This window comes from Morus notabilis, unplaced genomic scaffold (assembly GCF_000414095.1).
Source record: "Morus notabilis unplaced genomic scaffold, ASM41409v2 Scaffold100, whole genome shotgun sequence".
NCBI classification, from domain to species: domain Eukaryota; kingdom Viridiplantae; phylum Streptophyta; class Magnoliopsida; order Rosales; family Moraceae; genus Morus; species Morus notabilis.
Window position 1 is genome coordinate 78,146 of NW_010361820.1, and position 17,389 is coordinate 95,534.

General features: G+C 35.2%; 2 protein-coding genes across 3 annotated transcripts; one reads left to right on the plus strand and one right to left on the minus strand.

Moving 5' to 3' along the window:
• The first annotated feature begins 1,542 nt into the window (after positions 1–1,542).
• LOC21408267 lies at positions 1,543–4,744 on the plus strand. Of its 2 annotated transcripts, XM_024167329.1 has the most exons (7): positions 1,543–1,798; positions 1,919–2,041; positions 2,815–3,032; positions 3,294–3,437; positions 3,765–3,982; positions 4,131–4,389; positions 4,502–4,744. In XM_024167329.1, the coding sequence occupies exons 1-7, from the start codon at positions 1,720–1,722 to the stop codon at positions 4,628–4,630; spliced, it is 1,170 nt and encodes a 389-aa protein (XP_024023097.1). In that variant the 5' UTR covers positions 1,543–1,719; the 3' UTR covers positions 4,631–4,744. The 2 variants fall into 2 exon arrangements, with proteins under 2 accessions (XP_024023097.1, XP_024023098.1); XM_024167330.1 differs by lacking the exon at positions 1,543–1,798 and having other exon boundaries at positions 1,983–2,041; positions 2,810–3,032.
• Positions 4,745–13,562: 8,818 nt separating this feature from the next.
• Positions 13,563–16,834, minus strand: LOC21408270 (UDP-glucuronate 4-epimerase 3). The gene is made up of 2 exons (XM_010100622.2): positions 15,741–16,834; positions 13,563–14,940 (listed from the first exon to the last, which is right to left on the minus strand). Exons 1-2 carry the CDS (start codon positions 16,319–16,321, stop codon positions 14,184–14,186), a joined length of 1,338 nt encoding a protein of 445 aa, XP_010098924.1. The 5' UTR covers positions 16,322–16,834; the 3' UTR covers positions 13,563–14,183.
• Positions 16,835–17,389: the final 555 nt, after the last annotated feature.

Consider the following 17,389-nt stretch of genomic DNA (forward strand, 5'->3'; position numbering starts at 1 on the left):
ATATTTTTTTCTCCAATTAATTGACTTTACTTTTAAAGAGGTCATGTGTTTTGATGCACCATCAAACTCATAAAGTTATTTCTCACGTGACTCAACTAGTACTCCATAAAAGTGCACAAAAAATCACAACGCCTTCCTTTTTACCTTTCTGCACCTTAATACCACAATGATGGTTCAGACTAGTAGTAGCGGCAAGTGCTTCATTGCATGCACGCCATGCATGTATTTTTATTTTATTCAGAATTTTCGCATTCCACAACTTCTTTCGCCATTGAGAGAGCAACCATCCCCGCCCCTACATACGGAAGAACTTTTCCTCTGCCACATGATAGGAAGATTTTACTGCATAACCCCCCAATTCCCACTATAATGCCAAATTAAGCAATCATCTCGGTGTAAGTGACCGATTGGATTACCTATAGCTAACTCCTGATCCACTCCCCATAGAGCTTCACAAACTCTCCCCCTATTCCATCGCCAGTCATAATCCGCAATCAAAATATCCTCCTCCCCCCGGCCTTGGACGAGTATATAATGGGTAGAAAACTAGTGGAACGGCTCAACCAAGGGTCTCTGAAAACCTGAATTCTATTCTCATCCCCAATATTAATCTAATGAACACTGGCTTGAAGTAAGCCCCGTCCTCAAATAATACTCCGCCAAATGTAGGACGGATTATTTCCCACACCAGCCTCCAGAAACCCCGAAGAAGGAAACTACTCAACTCTTTTGGAAGTCGCACAATGAGTGAACGAGGATTTGTTAAAATTCCCCAACCTTGCTTACTTAGGCCCGTTTAGTTCGCTGATTCGAATTTTTAATTCGAGTTGAGATGTGATTTTATGTGAGAGCTTTTTACTGTAGCAAAAAAGTTAGATGTGATTGTTTGTAAGAGCTTTTTACTGTAGCAAAACTCGAATTCTAAACTCGAATCAGCGAAATGAACGGGGAACAAATTAGCTTTATTATAAAAGCTTCCATGAGGTCTTGATTTGCGACTCATCCATATCTGGCCTTCTAGGTCTACATAGCTCATGTTTTGGGATGATCTCTTCATGGCCAACCTATGTTTAATTGTACTTATTCGTTACTCTCTTGATAGTTGAGTTCAGTAAAAAAAGAAAAAAAAAGTTTAGTTGAGCACATTTAGAAGATTAAATAATAAATTATTTATAGGGTATATATAAAAAAAAATGTATTTGAGAATGTTGTGCAATAAAAATATCAATGTTTTTTTAGTAGTCTTTAAAAAAATAATTACTAATAATTTTTTATTTTTTAACCATTTAATCTGTATTAAAATCTATCCCTTATGTATATTTTTTGAATGTTATGTGATTTTAATTTAATGTAATTTTAATTAAATTTAATGGTTAAAATTGAAACTACTATAGAGTGGTCTATCAGAGAGATTTTTTTTTTTCTTTTTAAAGGTAAACTAAGAATAATATTAAAATTTAAGGCCATCGGTTAAAATAATCTAAAAATATGTATTAAACAAAAAAGTATTTCCAAAGTAAGTTGCATTGGGTAATTCTGAAAGAATGACCTGAGAGAGAGAAAAGGCGAGAAGCGATCTCGTTAGAATTATCTCCGATCACGCGGAGAAACACTGCCATGAGAATTACTAGGAATTTCTAGCAGCAAAAACAAAAAATCCAAGCAAAGCAAACATTAAATGAAATCAGAGGTCTGCATATAGATGGTGTCTCTGTGGTGATGACGAAAGTACCCAGTGGATGGCGTCGTTTCCTCATCTTTCTTCCTCTCCTTTGCTTTCTTCCCTATTTTTTCAGCGGTACTTCTTACTCGGATTTTTTTTTTTTTTTTTTCTGATTTCTATTTCCATCATCATTATTATTATTATTATTTTTGGGAAGCAAGCTTGATGGTGAATATATATGCCGTGAATTTTTAGTTAGGGAATTGCATCAGAGCAAAACCTTCCAAGATCTACCCACGAAAAAGGGCAAAAAGTTTGATCATTTGGTTCTTGGTCCAGCTGCTGGCGAAGGCTTGCCCAATCGTCTGCAATGCCAAGGTTCTTTTTCATCCCCCCTCTCTCAATAGCCACAGATATTAATCCGACCGGTTGTAATAAATTGAATAGTTAACAAAAAAAAATTAATAATAATTAATAAAATTAGAATCTTATTTATATATTTAGAGGTGAATGGAAACGTAACTATTAAAAACTCGTATATATACTACGTATGTGTGGAATAATTTTCCCATAGAATTTGGGTTTGCGGTGAAATTGTTTCTGAGTACTAGTAAGAATTATTAGTTGATCAGTATTAATTTTGATAGGTGGAAGAAATTTTCCGTAGAATTTGTGCTGTGAAATTAGATCTAACTTCTAAGTACCATTTTCGTAAGAAATTGTTTGTTGATTAGTATAAATTTTAATAGTTTGAAGAATTTTTCCACAGAATTTGGTTTTGCTATGAAATTGGTTTGAAGTTCCATTTTATTAATACATTGTTTGTTAATTATTCTCTTCTTAGAAATCCACTCTGGTATGCTTGTTGGGCATTCTCCTTTGGCATATTCAGAAGATTTCTTCCCTTAAATTGTTGTTTTTTATTTTTATTTCTATTCTGTCAACATCCCAGTGAACAGGCTCTTATGGAAGAACTTTGACTCTGTTCTTCTGTAGCTAGTTTTTCTTGTTGCAGTGAATGATTGTGTCTCATGAGGAGATATTCTTTATATGTTGTGATATGGTGGTTAGAAAAATTTAGCAGTTAGTGTTGGTTTTAGTCATCTTTTTGTTTAAGGTTTCTTATTTGGTTTTTGTTTTCTCTAGAGCAGGCACTAAAGCTCTCAACAAGACCCATTTTTCAACCTCCTCCCATGCATCCACTTTTGGAAACAACATAGCATTTGTCACTGTCTTTACCATTTACAATTCCTCCCTCGGTGTGCGTGCGGATGAGAGGGCATCAAACTTGGTTGTTGTTGGGAATGCTTCATATAGCACAGAAGAGAGGTCAATGGCCATTTTGCACACTTTTGTTAACTTCATTCAGGTAATGTATAGACTGGATTATCATCTTATATTTGCTTCAAACATTAATAACCTACTTGGAAAGCAATAGAATGTACTTTTTCAACGTGCATTTTGTATAACTATGTACTAGTTCTTGATCCAAGTTTCTTTTGGCTAGAACCTTGAGGTTTGTATTCTATATATTGCGTTTTAAGATTGTTAGTATTTTAGTTGGACGTCATAATGTTTCTGAGTGTTGCATAGAAGAAACCATATGAATCTTACATGTTATATTGTGCAGGTGACAATGCCTAAAACCAATATTTTCATTCTTACAGACCCAGCATCTGATCTTTCAATTAGCAGGAATGGGGTAACTGTTTATCCAATCCAAGGTGAATATTCGCGAGACAAGTTGATGCTTCAAAGAATCAGGTCTTACATTGTAAGAGCACATTGCACGCGTTAATTGTAGTTAGAAGACTCTGTGTAGGAATAGCATGCTGCTCAGGTTTTTTCAGTGTTTCGTGTGATTAAATGATGCACTCACATATCTGGCTTTCTAATATGTTTTGTTATTTTAGCATCCCCATAAACTTTAGCCTTTTGTTTGAAATTATCTCAAAAGTGCAAATTATTTTATGATTTTTCCCTTTCGCAATGGGGTGACTTTAGTCATTGTTAGTACATGGTTTCTTTTCTATTGTTGTGGTAGTAATTTTCTGGTTTTATTATGACAAAACTGAATTTAAAAATTGTGTTGCTAATTCAGGCCTTCTTAGAAGCAAGGCTTTGGGAGCTTTCTCAGAAACCGGAGCACATTAGTCACTACATATTCACCGACTCGGATATAGCTGTTGTTGATGATTTAGGACACATATTTCATGACTTTCCAAATTTTCATCTGGCTTTCACCTTCAGGAATAACAAAGCACAACCTCTGAATTCAGGATTCATAGCTGTGAGGGGAACTGCTGATGGCATTTTAAGGTGTGCATTGGTTTCCTTTAACTCCAATTTGGTTACAATGGAACTAGAAATGTATTTAAAGTTTTTCAATCTATTTTCTGTCTTTTGGCGTTCAAGTTTAACAAGTTTAAGCCGAATCTTACTTTCATGAGCCTGTATGGTATTGCAGGGCAAAGAAATTTTTACAAGAAGTGCTTGAAATTTACAAATCAAAGTACATGAATGCTTCTCGAATGCTCGGGGATCAGTTAGCTCTTGCTTGGGTTGTGAAGTCTCATCCTTCTTTTGACGCGTCGAGATTTTCCAAACCACGAGTTTTTCTTGAAGATGTTGGTGGCGCCTCAGTATTATTTTTACCCTGTGCCACATACAATTGGACACCACCAGAAGGTGCTGGTCAATTTCATGGCATGCCTTTAGATGTCAAGGTATTTCTATTGAAAAATCATGAAACTTCTTTTTCTATGAGAATCTTTGATAAAGTCTAAAGTTGGTGGTTTTTTGCATGGATCCTCATACGTTCTCATATCTTGGATATAGGTTGTTCATTTTAAAGGGTCAAGGAAACGCCTGATGCTCGAGTCTTGGAATTTCTTCAATTCCTATTCTGATATATCAGATATGTTGTGCCTTGTCTTGAAGAGTGGAAGAACGAAGTATGATTTTTGAATGTGTTGATTTTTTTGTTTTAGCTTCATTCTTGGATTGTGCAACAGAAATTTTGATGGGATACTGTTAATTTTGTTGTAAAAAGAGAAGCTCGATTTGTGTGTTTCAATGATAGAGATGACTATTTCATAAATGCCCCTGAATAGTGTCACTTTTTCATCTTGCTTACCGACCTTTAAAACTTGCCACTCAATACCTCTGGAAATTCCGTAGTATGCCTAAAAAATTCAACATCTTTACATTTATGTCATCTAGTCTCTTGCTATCTTTTGATTTAAAGAAAAAGTTAATTTTCTAGTCATCCTTGTCAAGAAGAAAAAATATCATAGTATTAGCATATAAAAATATCCTTTCAGGATTTTTTTTTGGTGAATTGGGTACATAAATTGAAGTTTATGGCATTGGTGCCTTAAATGTAAAGAGCTATCTTTCGGAGGGTAATTTTTGTATTTCTTCCTTAAAAGGTGTTTTTATTTATATTTTAAAAATGCTCATAGTTTTTCAACTTAAAATTTAATAGTCATCTTGTATCTTTCTTTCTCAAATTCTCTTATTTCTTTCTTTTTTTTAAGAATAATTAGAGTGAAATTGGATTTCAATTTCTTAGATACAGTTCTACTTCATCAATTCTGTAAACGAATAATTAAGGATTAATTTCATTAATTTCCCCACATCTATGTTCTCAGTTCAGCATGACTAGGAATTTTTAAAAGCGTTCATTTTACCTCTTCAAGTATATAAAAGCGTCCAAAGCACCCGTTTGGTCCAAATACTTGGTAATACTAATACCCACATTATTGATCATGTCAACTTTCCCTCCGAGTTTTCAAAAGTGATATTTGCATTCCCTATCATGAAAAAATGTTTAAAAGCCCATTCTATCCAAATTTATTAGAAATCTAACTAAATATGGTTGACATCACATGTTTCAAAATGGTTGATAAGGGATGATTTGGTAAAATTGTATTGAGCAGATTCATATTTTCCTTTATAATCACAACAAAGTCGAAAAGTATTAGATAATAATTAAACAAAGGGGGTGTTCTTTTCACAATTCTAATCACAACTAAAATTTTTTTACTACAATGTTTTTTCTTATAAAAATTTAAATTTAATTTTTTTAGTACAATATTTTTTTAACATAAATTTACTTTTTAACTCAAATTTACGTAAAGAATAGGACCAAAATTCTAAAAAAATATATATAAAAAATCAATTAAAAAAAACATTTTTACAACTTTTCCCCGCCAATGTAGTTGGAGAGAAGTGAGTTCAAAATGAGTTAAGGAATAAGGATAAGGTACAGTGTTTTCTCTTATAAAAGTTTAAATTTCTTTTTTGTTATAATGTTTTCTTTGACATAAATTTACTTTTTAACTCAAGTTTTCAACTCAAATTCGCGTAAAGAACGAGACCAAAATCTTTAAAAATATATATAAAAAATAAACTTAAAAACATTTTTACAACTTTTCCCCCACCAATGTAGTTGGGGAGAATTGAGTTCAAAATGAGTTAAGGAATGAGGATTTTGATAAAATTATTTAAACTATAGGTATTAGTGAAAAAAAAAACTAGTAAAAATTTTCAAAAAATAAAAAACGCAGAAGTGTTTTTTGCAATTTATTTTTATTTTTCTAAGACTTTTTACTATTTTTTAATAATTTTTATACAATGTTAATATATTGTTTATAAGTGAAATTTCGGGCATAGACAATTTTATGAAATCACTCTTTATTAACCTATTTTATTCACTCATTAAATTCACCAAAATTACTTATTATTTTCCTTTTTTTTTTTTTTTGCTTGAAACCAATTAATTTTTCTCTTTCAATACTACAAATATCACTCAAACTGGAAACCAATATCGCCGCCTTCTTTAGAACAAAAAAGCCTTTAGAGAGGGAGGGCAAATGCTATCCATTCCAACCATAAAATTGGCGTTTTTAAATAAGTGAAATTCATTGGAGCTCTAAAGTATTTGTCCAATTTTGTTCATAACGTTAAAAAAAAAGCTTATCTATTTTGTAATATCTTGTATTTCTATAATTGTATAATTACATACAATATTTAAAATGCTGTTTGGGTAATGAGCTGTGCGTAATTCTAATTTTTAAGACTTATGGCGTAACTGTCAAAATAAAATAATAATAATAATAATAATAATTTAATTAAGTAAATATGAAGTTTGGTTTTAATAAAAAAATCCACAAACTACCCTTTTTTTTTTCTTTTCTTTTTGAAATTTACCCTCAGTTAATATCAAAATCTAAATGCTACTGATAAAACATTTATACTTGCCTAAAATGAAAAATTAAACAAAATCGAACTTTCTCCCATCTACCTAACTTCTAACGCCGGGTAGCACCTAGAGAGTAGCATGCCGAGTTTCAAGTGAGTATTTTTCATTGCTTTATTATTATTATTTTTTACTTTTACATTGCTTTTGAAACTTTAAATATTTTATTGATATTTTGATTGTGAGATAAATGCTTAATAACTTTGTCCTAAATTCATACAAATAAGTTCCATACTTATTTTCGTCTTTCTTTCTAAATTTAATAATGGTTGTATGCGGACAAGATAAATTCCTTAATCTATAGCAACATAACACGAGTACTTATACATGATGTGGTACTTCTCAGATATGGTTGGCATCTAAAACTGCACAGCTTGGACTCTCGCCTTAGGAGACGTTCCAGGAAATAACACATGTACGGAAACGTAGTTGCATCTTAGGGATGCTTGTGTAAGAGTCTGCAGTGATTTGGGCTACATCGGACAAGTTTCGGGCTGCAGCGGATTACATTACAGAGGCCAGTGCATTGTTTTGGCCTGCAGCGGAAGTCACTCCTGCTGCAGCGATTTTCGAACCCGACAGGAAATTGTAATTGTGCCCGCTGCAGCGGCAGTTAAACTCACTGCAGCGAGTGACTTGCCAGAGACGAATGCAAAGTGCTCCCGCTGCAGCAATGTTATAACTCGCTGCAGTGAGTGCCTTACCCGAGGTGAAACAGCAAGAAAATTCGCTTTTCATCCGCGCTGCAGCAATCGGGCTTTTCAGAAACCCTGAAAGGGGCTTCTGATCCGCTGCAGCGCCGCGGGTTTTCCAGCAAAATAAAACACGGAAAAAAAAAAAAAAACAGCCATTCCTCCTCATTCTAACTCTCCAAATTGCCATCCCCTTCACCAAAACTCAACCCTAAAAACCCAGAAAAATCGAAACTCCACCAAGAATCTTCCTCTTCCCACCATGTTTTCTCCATTTCCACCAACTTTCTCACTCACCCACTCATCCTCTCTACTTATAACCTCCAACACTCTGGTTCTCCCACCATTGGCGCTCAATATAGTAAGGATTCGAGGGTTTTTCTTCTTCCATTCTCAATCTTCACATCAAGTAAGTCAGAGATTTCATCCGGATTTTGAGAAAAAATTTGGTAAAAGTCCCTAGTTTTTGGTGGACAAAGTTTGGGATTATTTTTGAATTTGTTGGATAGTCTTGAAATTGGAGTATAGAATTATGAAAACCTTGGTGCTAGTTGTTGGACAATTATTTGCAAAAATATTTGTGACTTTGAGAAACTTGTGGAGATTGTTACTATTGGTGACGAATTGTGGATTGTTACTCTAGAGGATTATGGAATTTTTGTCGGTTTGGGTGATTGGTTTTTTGTGGCTTGTAAATTTATGTTGTCTTTGTGATTATTGTGCTCGGATTGTTGTTTCGATTGGTTTGTGCCTTGAAATTGATTTGGTGAGGGGTTTGCTTTGGTCAAAGCCTATCTTATTTGGATGATTGTGAATTGCCGAGAGTTGTTGGTTAGTGGTTCTTGTGCAAACAATTTGAGTTAATTCTTGTGATTTGAACTTGCTCTTGTGCTTGAAAATGCCAAAGCGAAAGGCAGTGGCCACTAAGAACAAGAAGGAGGCTCCTAAGCCCGCCAAAGAAGCGAAGAACCTTGTAAATGAAAAGGCCGAAGAACTTTACCATGAGTGCAGAAAATGGCGGCCAGCCCTAAAGGAGAGGGGCATGCAATTCATTGTGAAAGATTTCCCCCAGTACGCGGAAGTGATTGTATTGCGTGGTTGGGAATTTATTATCGAGACTCTAAAGATAGCTGCTTTGACATATGTTCGCGAGTTCTATGCCAACGCTGATCATATTAGGGGGTATAAGTCTAAGATTCGAAATGTGGATATCAAATATGATGCAAACACCATTTCAGGTTAGATTGCCAGACATTGATGAACTTGAGAAATGCATGAAAATGTTAGCTCCAAGATTTCATTAAATTAATTAATAATGATTTTGATGATGACAAATAAATTGATTGATTATTTACTAACATTTTTTTCTTGAGTTTGTTTTATGCTTAAATTGTTTAAGTAAGTAGATTACTCAAGAAAGATTGAAAAATGTTAAAAAGTGCTCTCAAATTCAAAGCTTGAAAGTGGGAAAATGAAGCTTGAAAAAATAATGTACAAGACTTTCTCACATAGGTTTATTTTTACAACTTTAGTCTTGTGTTTGATGTTCGAGCACTTGGCATAAATTATCTCATTAATTTAGCTAAAAGTTTCTCATTAAAAACTGTTTTTGAAATTCTTGCGAGCAACAGTTTTACATCCAAATGATTTTTAAAAATTACAAAAAAATTGAGGGATGTTTTATTTGTATAAAAAAAGACTTGTGTTTGAAAATTGTGTAAATTAAATTTTTAAGCCTTCCTAGAAGCCACATTTAGTGGCTGCATTGACATCGTCTAGTTAACCGAATGGGTAACCGAACGTGCCTAACGGCTAGTTGTTAGGCCCGTTAGTTGTTAGGCCCGTTAGTTGTTAGGCACTAATTTAACGGGAGAAAAAGGAAAATAGGCCAAAATTTGAGATGAATTAAAATTAATAGGTTAATAGTTTACATAAGTTAATAAATAGGTCAAATTATTGTTTTCGTCCATAACTAGTCTGGTTATGAATCATTACTTGACAAGTTATTGTCCATAATTGTCCATAACTTGTCTAGCTATGAACCATAACTTGACAAGTTTATCCATAACTTATCTGGTTATGAACCATAACTTGACAAGTTATGGCCTATTAATTTCTATAACTAAAAATTGGCATATATACTTTCTTAAGCTTTTCATATTGGCCTATTTTCTACTATTTTTTCTAATTTAACTAGTCGTTAGACACGAGCCCAAATGACTCTATTTCGTACTTTTTAACAAGGGAGAAAGAAAAAAATATGCCAAGACTTGAGATGAATTAAAATTAATAGGCCAATAGTTTACATAAGTTAATAAATAGGTCAAATTACTGTTTTTATCCATAACTCATCTGGTTATGAATCATAACTTGACAAGTTATTGTCCATAATTCACGATTTTTGTCCATAACTTGTCTGGTTATGAACCATAACTTGACAAGTTATGGCCTATTAATTTCTATAACTAAAAATTGGCCTATATACTTTCTTAAGCTTTTCATATTGGCATATTTTCTACTATTTCCGTTTTAACAAATAAGAGATCTTTTATGGTCCAAAATTCTTCTTGAACATTTTTTAAGAGCTCCAAAGAGTATCCAAATATCCTTGAACTCAAATTGCATAAATTCCTTTGATTTTTAAGCTTTCGATACACACTTTCAGCTAAACTTGAGATTATTTTTGCTTTAGTGTGAAAAACATCTCCTAGTATCCTACTTGTAATCAAACAAAATTGAAGGAGATCTTCTTGAGTGATCTAAGTTTAAAATTTCACTATTCCACCAAAGTCTTAGGTTGCCAATCCCTTGTAATTTGGTGTGTAAAGAATAGCTAACATTCTAAGTTAAAGTCTGACAATTGTAAGAGATTGTGGCGAGCCTTAAATTGAAGTAGTCATTGTCTTTGTATTGTAGTGATCGAACCGAAAGGACAATCAAATATAGTGGAAGAGGTCAAGCGACCTTAGGCCTGGGCCTTCATCTCTTATCCTTGTTGTTCAATCATGTCATAAAGGTCGGCTTCTTCACCTTCCTCGGCTTGGTTATTCCAAATCTGGTGAATGTCGTTCTTATCCAAGGGCCGCACAGAGTCTAAAAAGGCCGTATCATCACTTGTGTTCACACCCGCTGCTTGAATAAGTTCTGTGATTAGCGATGGAACCGCTAATGCCACTCGAGTGCTTTGGTCGGCATGGGAGATGGTTGTTTGAATACATGCACCAACATTGAATTCTAACCCCATCTTTATAGCATAAAGGACAAAGGCCCGCTCTCGAATGACCTCTGACATATGGGATGTCAGATACATCCTTGTGCATTAGAAGTGATGTCATATGTTCGAGTCCTTGGCAAGGTATTTCTTATTAAACGTCGACTCGGTACCACGTGCAATTGACCAACAGCATCCATTAGAGCAAATAGCCTTCACCATGTCATCTATATTGGGGTTTTTCATGTATTCCTCGTTCATCAATGTCCGGTAATCTAATTTGAAATGCTTGTTGATGGTGTTTGCGTTATACTTCTCGTTCATTTCACCGATTTGAGTTTTCAGTTTTAAATTTATACAGTAAAAAACTCTCAGAAAATGTCACATTTAACTTTTTCTGCTACAGTAAAAAATTCTTAAAAAATGCCACATCTCAACTCAAATCCGCGAAATGAACAAAACTAATTTCCACATTTCGAACCTTTCACATAAAACTCACGAACATATGTCCAAGCAACTGTCTCTAAGGTCTTGAAAGAATTTCCAACCATCCGATACAATCACTTCCGCATATTGGGGGAAATCTTTTGCAATAAATTGCATGCCCATCTCTTTTAGGCTAGCCGCCATTTTATGCACTCATGGTAAAGTTCTTCGACCTTTTCATTTATAAATTTATTCACTTTTTTGGCGGGCTTAGGAGCCTCCTTCTTGTTCGTAATGGCCACTGCCTTTTGGTTTGGCATTTTCAAGCACAAGAGCAAGTCCAAATCATAAGAATTAACTCAAATTCTTTGTACAAGAACCATCAACCAACAACCCCCGACAATTCACAATCAACAAAATAAGATAGGCTTCAAGCAAACCCCAAACCAAATCAATTTCACAAGACAAATCAATGGAAACAACAATCCAAACCCAAGCACAATAATCACAAAGACAAATACTCGTTTAATTTATTGATTTGAGTTTTAAATTCAAATTTAGATTGTGACTTTATACGAGAGTTTTTTATTGTAATAAAAAAATTAAATATAATTATTTTTAAGAATTTTTTACCGTAATAAAACTCAAATTCTAAATTCGTATAAGTGAAATGAACAGAATAAAAATAAATTCACAAGCCACAAAAACCAATCACCCAAACCGACAAAAATTCCACAATCCTCAAAAGTAACAATCCACGATTCCTCACCAATAGCACCAATCTCCACGAGTTTCTCAAATTCACAAATATTTTCTCAAATAATTGTCCAACAACCAGAAATTCTTTCAAAGCACCAAGGTTTCCATAATTCCACACTCTAATTTCAAGATTATCCAAAAAATTCAAAAATAATCCCAAAATTCGTCCACCAAAAACTAGGGTTTCACTTCTACCAAATTTGTTCTCAAAATCCGGATGAAATCTCGAAAGATACTTATTAAATGTAAAGATTGAGAATGGAGGAAGAAAAACCCTTTGAATCCTTGCTATATTGAGCGCCAATGGTGTGAGAACCGGAGAGTTGGAGGTTACAAGTGGAGAGGATGAGTGGGTGGGTGAGAAAGTTGTGGAAATGGAGAAAATTTGGTGGGACGAGGAATATACGTGGTGGAATTTCGATTTTTCTGGGTTTTTGGGGTTGCGTTTGGTATTTGGTTGAGTTTTGGAGAAGGACAGCGGTTTGGAGAGTTAAAATGAGGAGGAATGGCTTTTTTTTTTCCGTCTTTTATTTTGCTGGAAAAGCCGCGGCGCTGCAGCGGAAGCCCCTTTTATGGTTTCTGAAAAGCCCGATAACTTCAACAATAGGAAGAATGTCCACTGGAGTAGTTGTATATGATACCAAAGTTCATGCCCACTTCATAGAAATCTGGACAAAATCACCAGCTTCCAATCCAAGAATCTCTACATCTGTCACTATTACCTTACAAGATGTTTGTCCTGATTCTCTTCGTTGAAAAAAGTAGAACAATAGCAATTGCATGATAAAATGATAAATAAAGACAAAGTTGTTCCAAAAATAGCAAAAATCTCCAAAACGTCCAGACACAAAAATCTGCAGGTTGTATGGCCAAAGATAAGAAGAATATTGATGGCACTGATGATGCACATAGACGTCATAAGAAAAGTCTCCTAGAATCAGGAAAAGGAACAAAACCAGATAAAGAGAATGAATGGCTTTTTGTTATTTTATTTTAGTAAGAGTGGAGTCGATGAATATTATTTATATATGTATGCAAAATAACTTAAAATTAGAAAGAGTTATAATTTTCAAAATTGTTCCCTTTTTTTTTTTTTCTGGGATGTTTAATATCACATTTTCAGCTAGAAGGTTTAGGATGTCAAGATAGCATAGTGAGTTGTGGTCCATGTTTGAACTGTCAATATTAGGAAATTGAACAAAATGGGCATTCCTATATTTAGGCAAACTCAGTTCTCAATCATTCCATTCCCCGGAATACAATCTCTGAATATAAATCTTCCAAGAATATATAGTAACTTAGGCAACAAATATAGCATGTGTGAATAAGACAACATAGACCAGTAAGTAAGGAAAGGAAAACACCAAGGTAGAAGCAACATAGAAGAATGATTTGATACTCTCGTCAACTCTAGCAAGCAAAACAAAAGGGCATACTGATTTAGATTCACAAGTAAGCTGGTTTGAAATGGAATAAGTGCGAGGCAAGGGAAGTGGCCTGTAGAAGATACACAAAACATTCAAAAATTGCAGCCAACAACAAGATAAATAATTCAACAACACAAGTAATGCCATTCCATTTATGTTAAATAAAAATCAGCCCCATTACAGAAAAAAAAAATCCAACAGTAGCTCCTTAATTCAGTTTCATCTAATAGTAAAAACGAAAAGGAACAAAAAAAAAAAAAAAAACTACTGTGTGCTATTTTATTGAATCGCAGGGCAATGATACATGTCCACCAATCAGCAGCATCTGCTCTATTACTCGTGAAATTCTAAAAAAAAAAGAAAAGCTACAACAATTACATTCCAAAGGAATAAGAAGAAAACAGATAGATAGTCCTCAATTTTGTTTTTCCTTTCTCAATACACAGCTGAGCTATGAAGTGGCCATCAAACAATGTCCAATGCTCAATTTCCAATGTCCGTCGTCATCAACCCACAAAACCCCTTCTTCAGTTTAGGACACACAACAAGGTCCTCCTTATATTGGCATCATTACTAACAGAGAGATGTTTAGATATTAAAAAGAAAGAAAGAAAGAAAGAAACAATCATAAGAATTGGTAATAAACGAGAATTCATAGGAATGGATCATATTCCTACCACCACAACACAACTCAAAAAGAATTCTTTTCTTCTTTTTTTTTTTTTTCTTTTTTTTTTCCCCTTTATTGGGGAGCCTTCTTCCCACCAGAATAGTAACTGAGATACCACCTCACAAACTTCTTCAAACCAGTCTGCAAATCAGTAGTGGGCTTATATCCAAGCTCCCTTTGAGCCCAACTAATATTAGCATGAGTAAACTGAACGTCCCCATTCCTCGGCAACTTCATTATGTGCCTCTTCGCCTTCACCTTCAACAGCCTCTCCAAAATGCTGACCAAATCCGAAACCGGTACGGGAGAAGTATTCCCTAAATTGAACACCCTCAACTGCGCCGGCCCCTTCTTCTTCCCCCCACTCCCGGTACTCTTCTCCGCAGTGTCCAGCGCAGCCAAACACCCCTTCACAATATCATCAATGTAGGTAAAATCCCTCGCAACCGTCCCGTGATTTGCCGCTTCGAAGATTGAAATCGCCTTCCCTTTCAAAATATCCCTTGTGAAAAAGAAATACGCCATGTCTGGCCTTCCCCAAGGGCCATAAACAGTGAAAAATCTCAATCCGGTTAATGATAGTCCATAAATATGATTATAAGTATGTGCAATCTCTTCACCAGCCTTCTTCGTAGCCGCATAAAGACTCGCAGGCTGGTCCGTCCGGTCCCTTTCTGAGAAGGGAACTTTAGTGTTAAGCCCATAAACAGAACTAGACGACGCCCACACAATCGCCGGCTGAGGATTAACCTCTTTACAAACCTCGAGAAGATTAACTAAACCAGCTATATTGCTATGAACATAAGAGCTGGGATTTTCCATGGCGTACCTGCAGTCGCGGAGCATGATTTAAACAAACATTTTGCATCAAAATTACAATGCAAGTATTTTTTTTTTTTTTTTTGCCCCTCTCAAACCGTATCTCAGCATCTATTTGTATTTTTTTCTCCACATCAAAACTAAGCTTACAACAGAGTTTAATTCACTTTCCAAAGCTCGAAATTTCAAAATTTTGGACTAAAATTACAATGCAACCAATATTTTCTTCACTCTGTCTCCGTTATTCCTTCCCTATTTATTTGTATCTTTCTTCTCTTTGTCAAAACTACGTTTACAACAGAATTTTATTCATCTTTTAAAACTCAAGACAAATTTTAAACTAAAATTACAATGCAACTATATTTTCTCCAAATTTTGTCTCCATTCTTTCTTTGATATTTATTTGTATCTCTCTTCTTTTCGTCAAAACAAAGCTTAAACCGGAGTTTAATTCACTTTATAAATCTTGAAATTCCAAAATTTTTATCTAAAATTAAAATTACAAAGCAACTATATTTTCCTCAAAACTCGCTCTCTGTTATTCCTTTGCTATTTATTAGTATCTTTCTTCTCGTAATCAAAACTAAGTTTATGTCAGTTTAATTCACTTTCTAAAGCTCAAAATTTCAAAATTTTAAAACTAAAATTACAACACGTCTATATTTTCCTCAAACTCTTTCTCTATTTATTTGTATTTTTTTTTCCTTCATCGAAACTAAGCTTATAATTTAATTAACTTTTCAAAGTCCGAAATCTCAAACTAAAAACACGAGTATACTTAAAAAAGTAAAAAACTCCGTGGCATCGTACCTGACGCCGGCCTGGGCGGCGAGGTGCATGACGTGGGTGAAGGCGACGACCTCGAAGAGCTTCTTCAGGAGAGCGGAGTCGTTGATGTCGCCTTCGACGACGAACACGCCGGTCCGGTCGAGGAGCGCCTGGCGGGCGCGCTTCAGGGACGGGTCATAGTAATCGTTGAAGTTGTCGAGGCCGAGAACACCGTCGCCGCGGCGCTTGAGGGCCGAGGAGACGTGCGTGCCGACGAAACCGGCGGCGCCGGTGACGAGGACGGAGATGCCGTTGCGGGAGCGGACGCGGGCGGAGGAGCGGACCCGCTTCTCCCAGGCGGGCCCACCCCAGGAATAGGTACGGAGAGATCTTCTAGAAGGATCCGAGGAGAAAGATGAAGAGGAAGAAGAAGAAGGGGATTTGAGGAAGAAGAGGAAGATTAGGGCGAGAAAAAGGAAGGACCAGAAAGTGAGCTTGGCGAGGGAGGAATGCCATTGCCAGCGGAGGAGCCGGTGGTGGTGGTGGTGGATGTAAGGGGATTTGTCCATCTTGAACTTGCCTGGTGTGGAGGGAATGTTGTCAAGGTGTGACATTTGCTTCATTGTTTTCACATTCAAATCCAAAGCTTGGGGCTTTTTGTTTATTTTTTTTAATCACCTCACAATGTGGATTGATTTATTGATTGATTGATTTTTGATTTGGAATTAGGGTTAGGGTTTGAAGTTTGGGGAGGTGGATTTGGCTGTGTGGTGGTGGTGGTGGTGATGTCAAGGATAAGGGAAGTGAGAGAAAAGAGGAGAGAGAGAATGGTGTTTTTGGGTGGTGGTGGTGGTGTTTGTGTTTGTCAACTTTTTTGGTTCTTTTCCATGTTGTTGTTTGTTTGAGGAAAATGTGAAAATGGGAAATGGGAATCTTCTGGTTTCTTGCAGGGATGGGTTGGGGTTGGTGTTGGTGAATGGTGAATGGTGAGTGGTGAGTGGTGAGTGGTGATGGTGGTGGGGGTGGGGGTGGTGATGGAGTTGTGTTTATAGCTCTACATAAAGCAAGAGATGAGATTAAAGTCTTGATTTCTATTAAGCATTGCTAATTTGCTAATCATCTTTGTTTGTGTGAGAAAGGCCTTTTGTTTTTGTATTTGCTTTTTGCTTTTTTTTTTTCCTTTTACTTTTTGGCTTAGCAATGGAAATGAAGAAGATGCAAAGAATCTTGGAAATTACTTAAATGGGTTTGAATTTATTCTTTGAAAAAATACAATGGTTGAATTATATTGTTTATTGTTTAATTTTTTATAAAGTGTTTTTTTTTTTGTTAAATGAAAGGAGACATTATTTTGATTGGTTGGGAAACCTTGAATTTGGGAACTTTACACTCATACTAACCTCAATTTATTTTAGGATATTTCGGGGCATCTATATTTAGGGAGGACTTAATTTTGGGATTTGAGGATGTTGGGGTTTGTGGTTTGTTGGAGATGGTGTGGATGTGATTTTGAGGCTAATTATTAAGGGGTTCTTAGTTTTCCCAACATTGAAAGGTGTGAAAGATTTGTGGGGTTTGGGACTTTGAGTTCTCTCATTAAATTCAGATTTGTGTTGACTACTAAGGTCTATAAACAGGCAATTCACAATTAAAATTGTAGAAAGATAAAATAAAAAACTTGTAATAATCAA

Coding starts and splice junctions, on each gene's coding strand:
- LOC21408267 (XM_024167329.1), top strand. CDS start 1,720: ATGACGAAAGTACCCAGTGGATGGCGTCGTTTCCTCATCTTTCTTCCT. Junction 1,799..1,918: donor TCTTCCCTATTTTTTCAGCG/GTACTTCTTACT, acceptor GTGAATTTTTAG/TTAGGGAATTGCATCAGAGC. Junction 2,042..2,814: donor CAATCGTCTGCAATGCCAAG/GTTCTTTTTCAT, acceptor TCTCTAGAGCAG/GCACTAAAGCTCTCAACAAG.
- LOC21408270 (XM_010100622.2), bottom strand. CDS start 16,321: ATGAAGCAAATGTCACACCTTGACAACATTCCCTCCACACCAGGCAAG. Junction 14,941..15,740: donor GCCGCCCAGGCCGGCGTCAG/GTACGATGCCAC, acceptor CCGCGACTGCAG/GTACGCCATGGAAAATCCCA.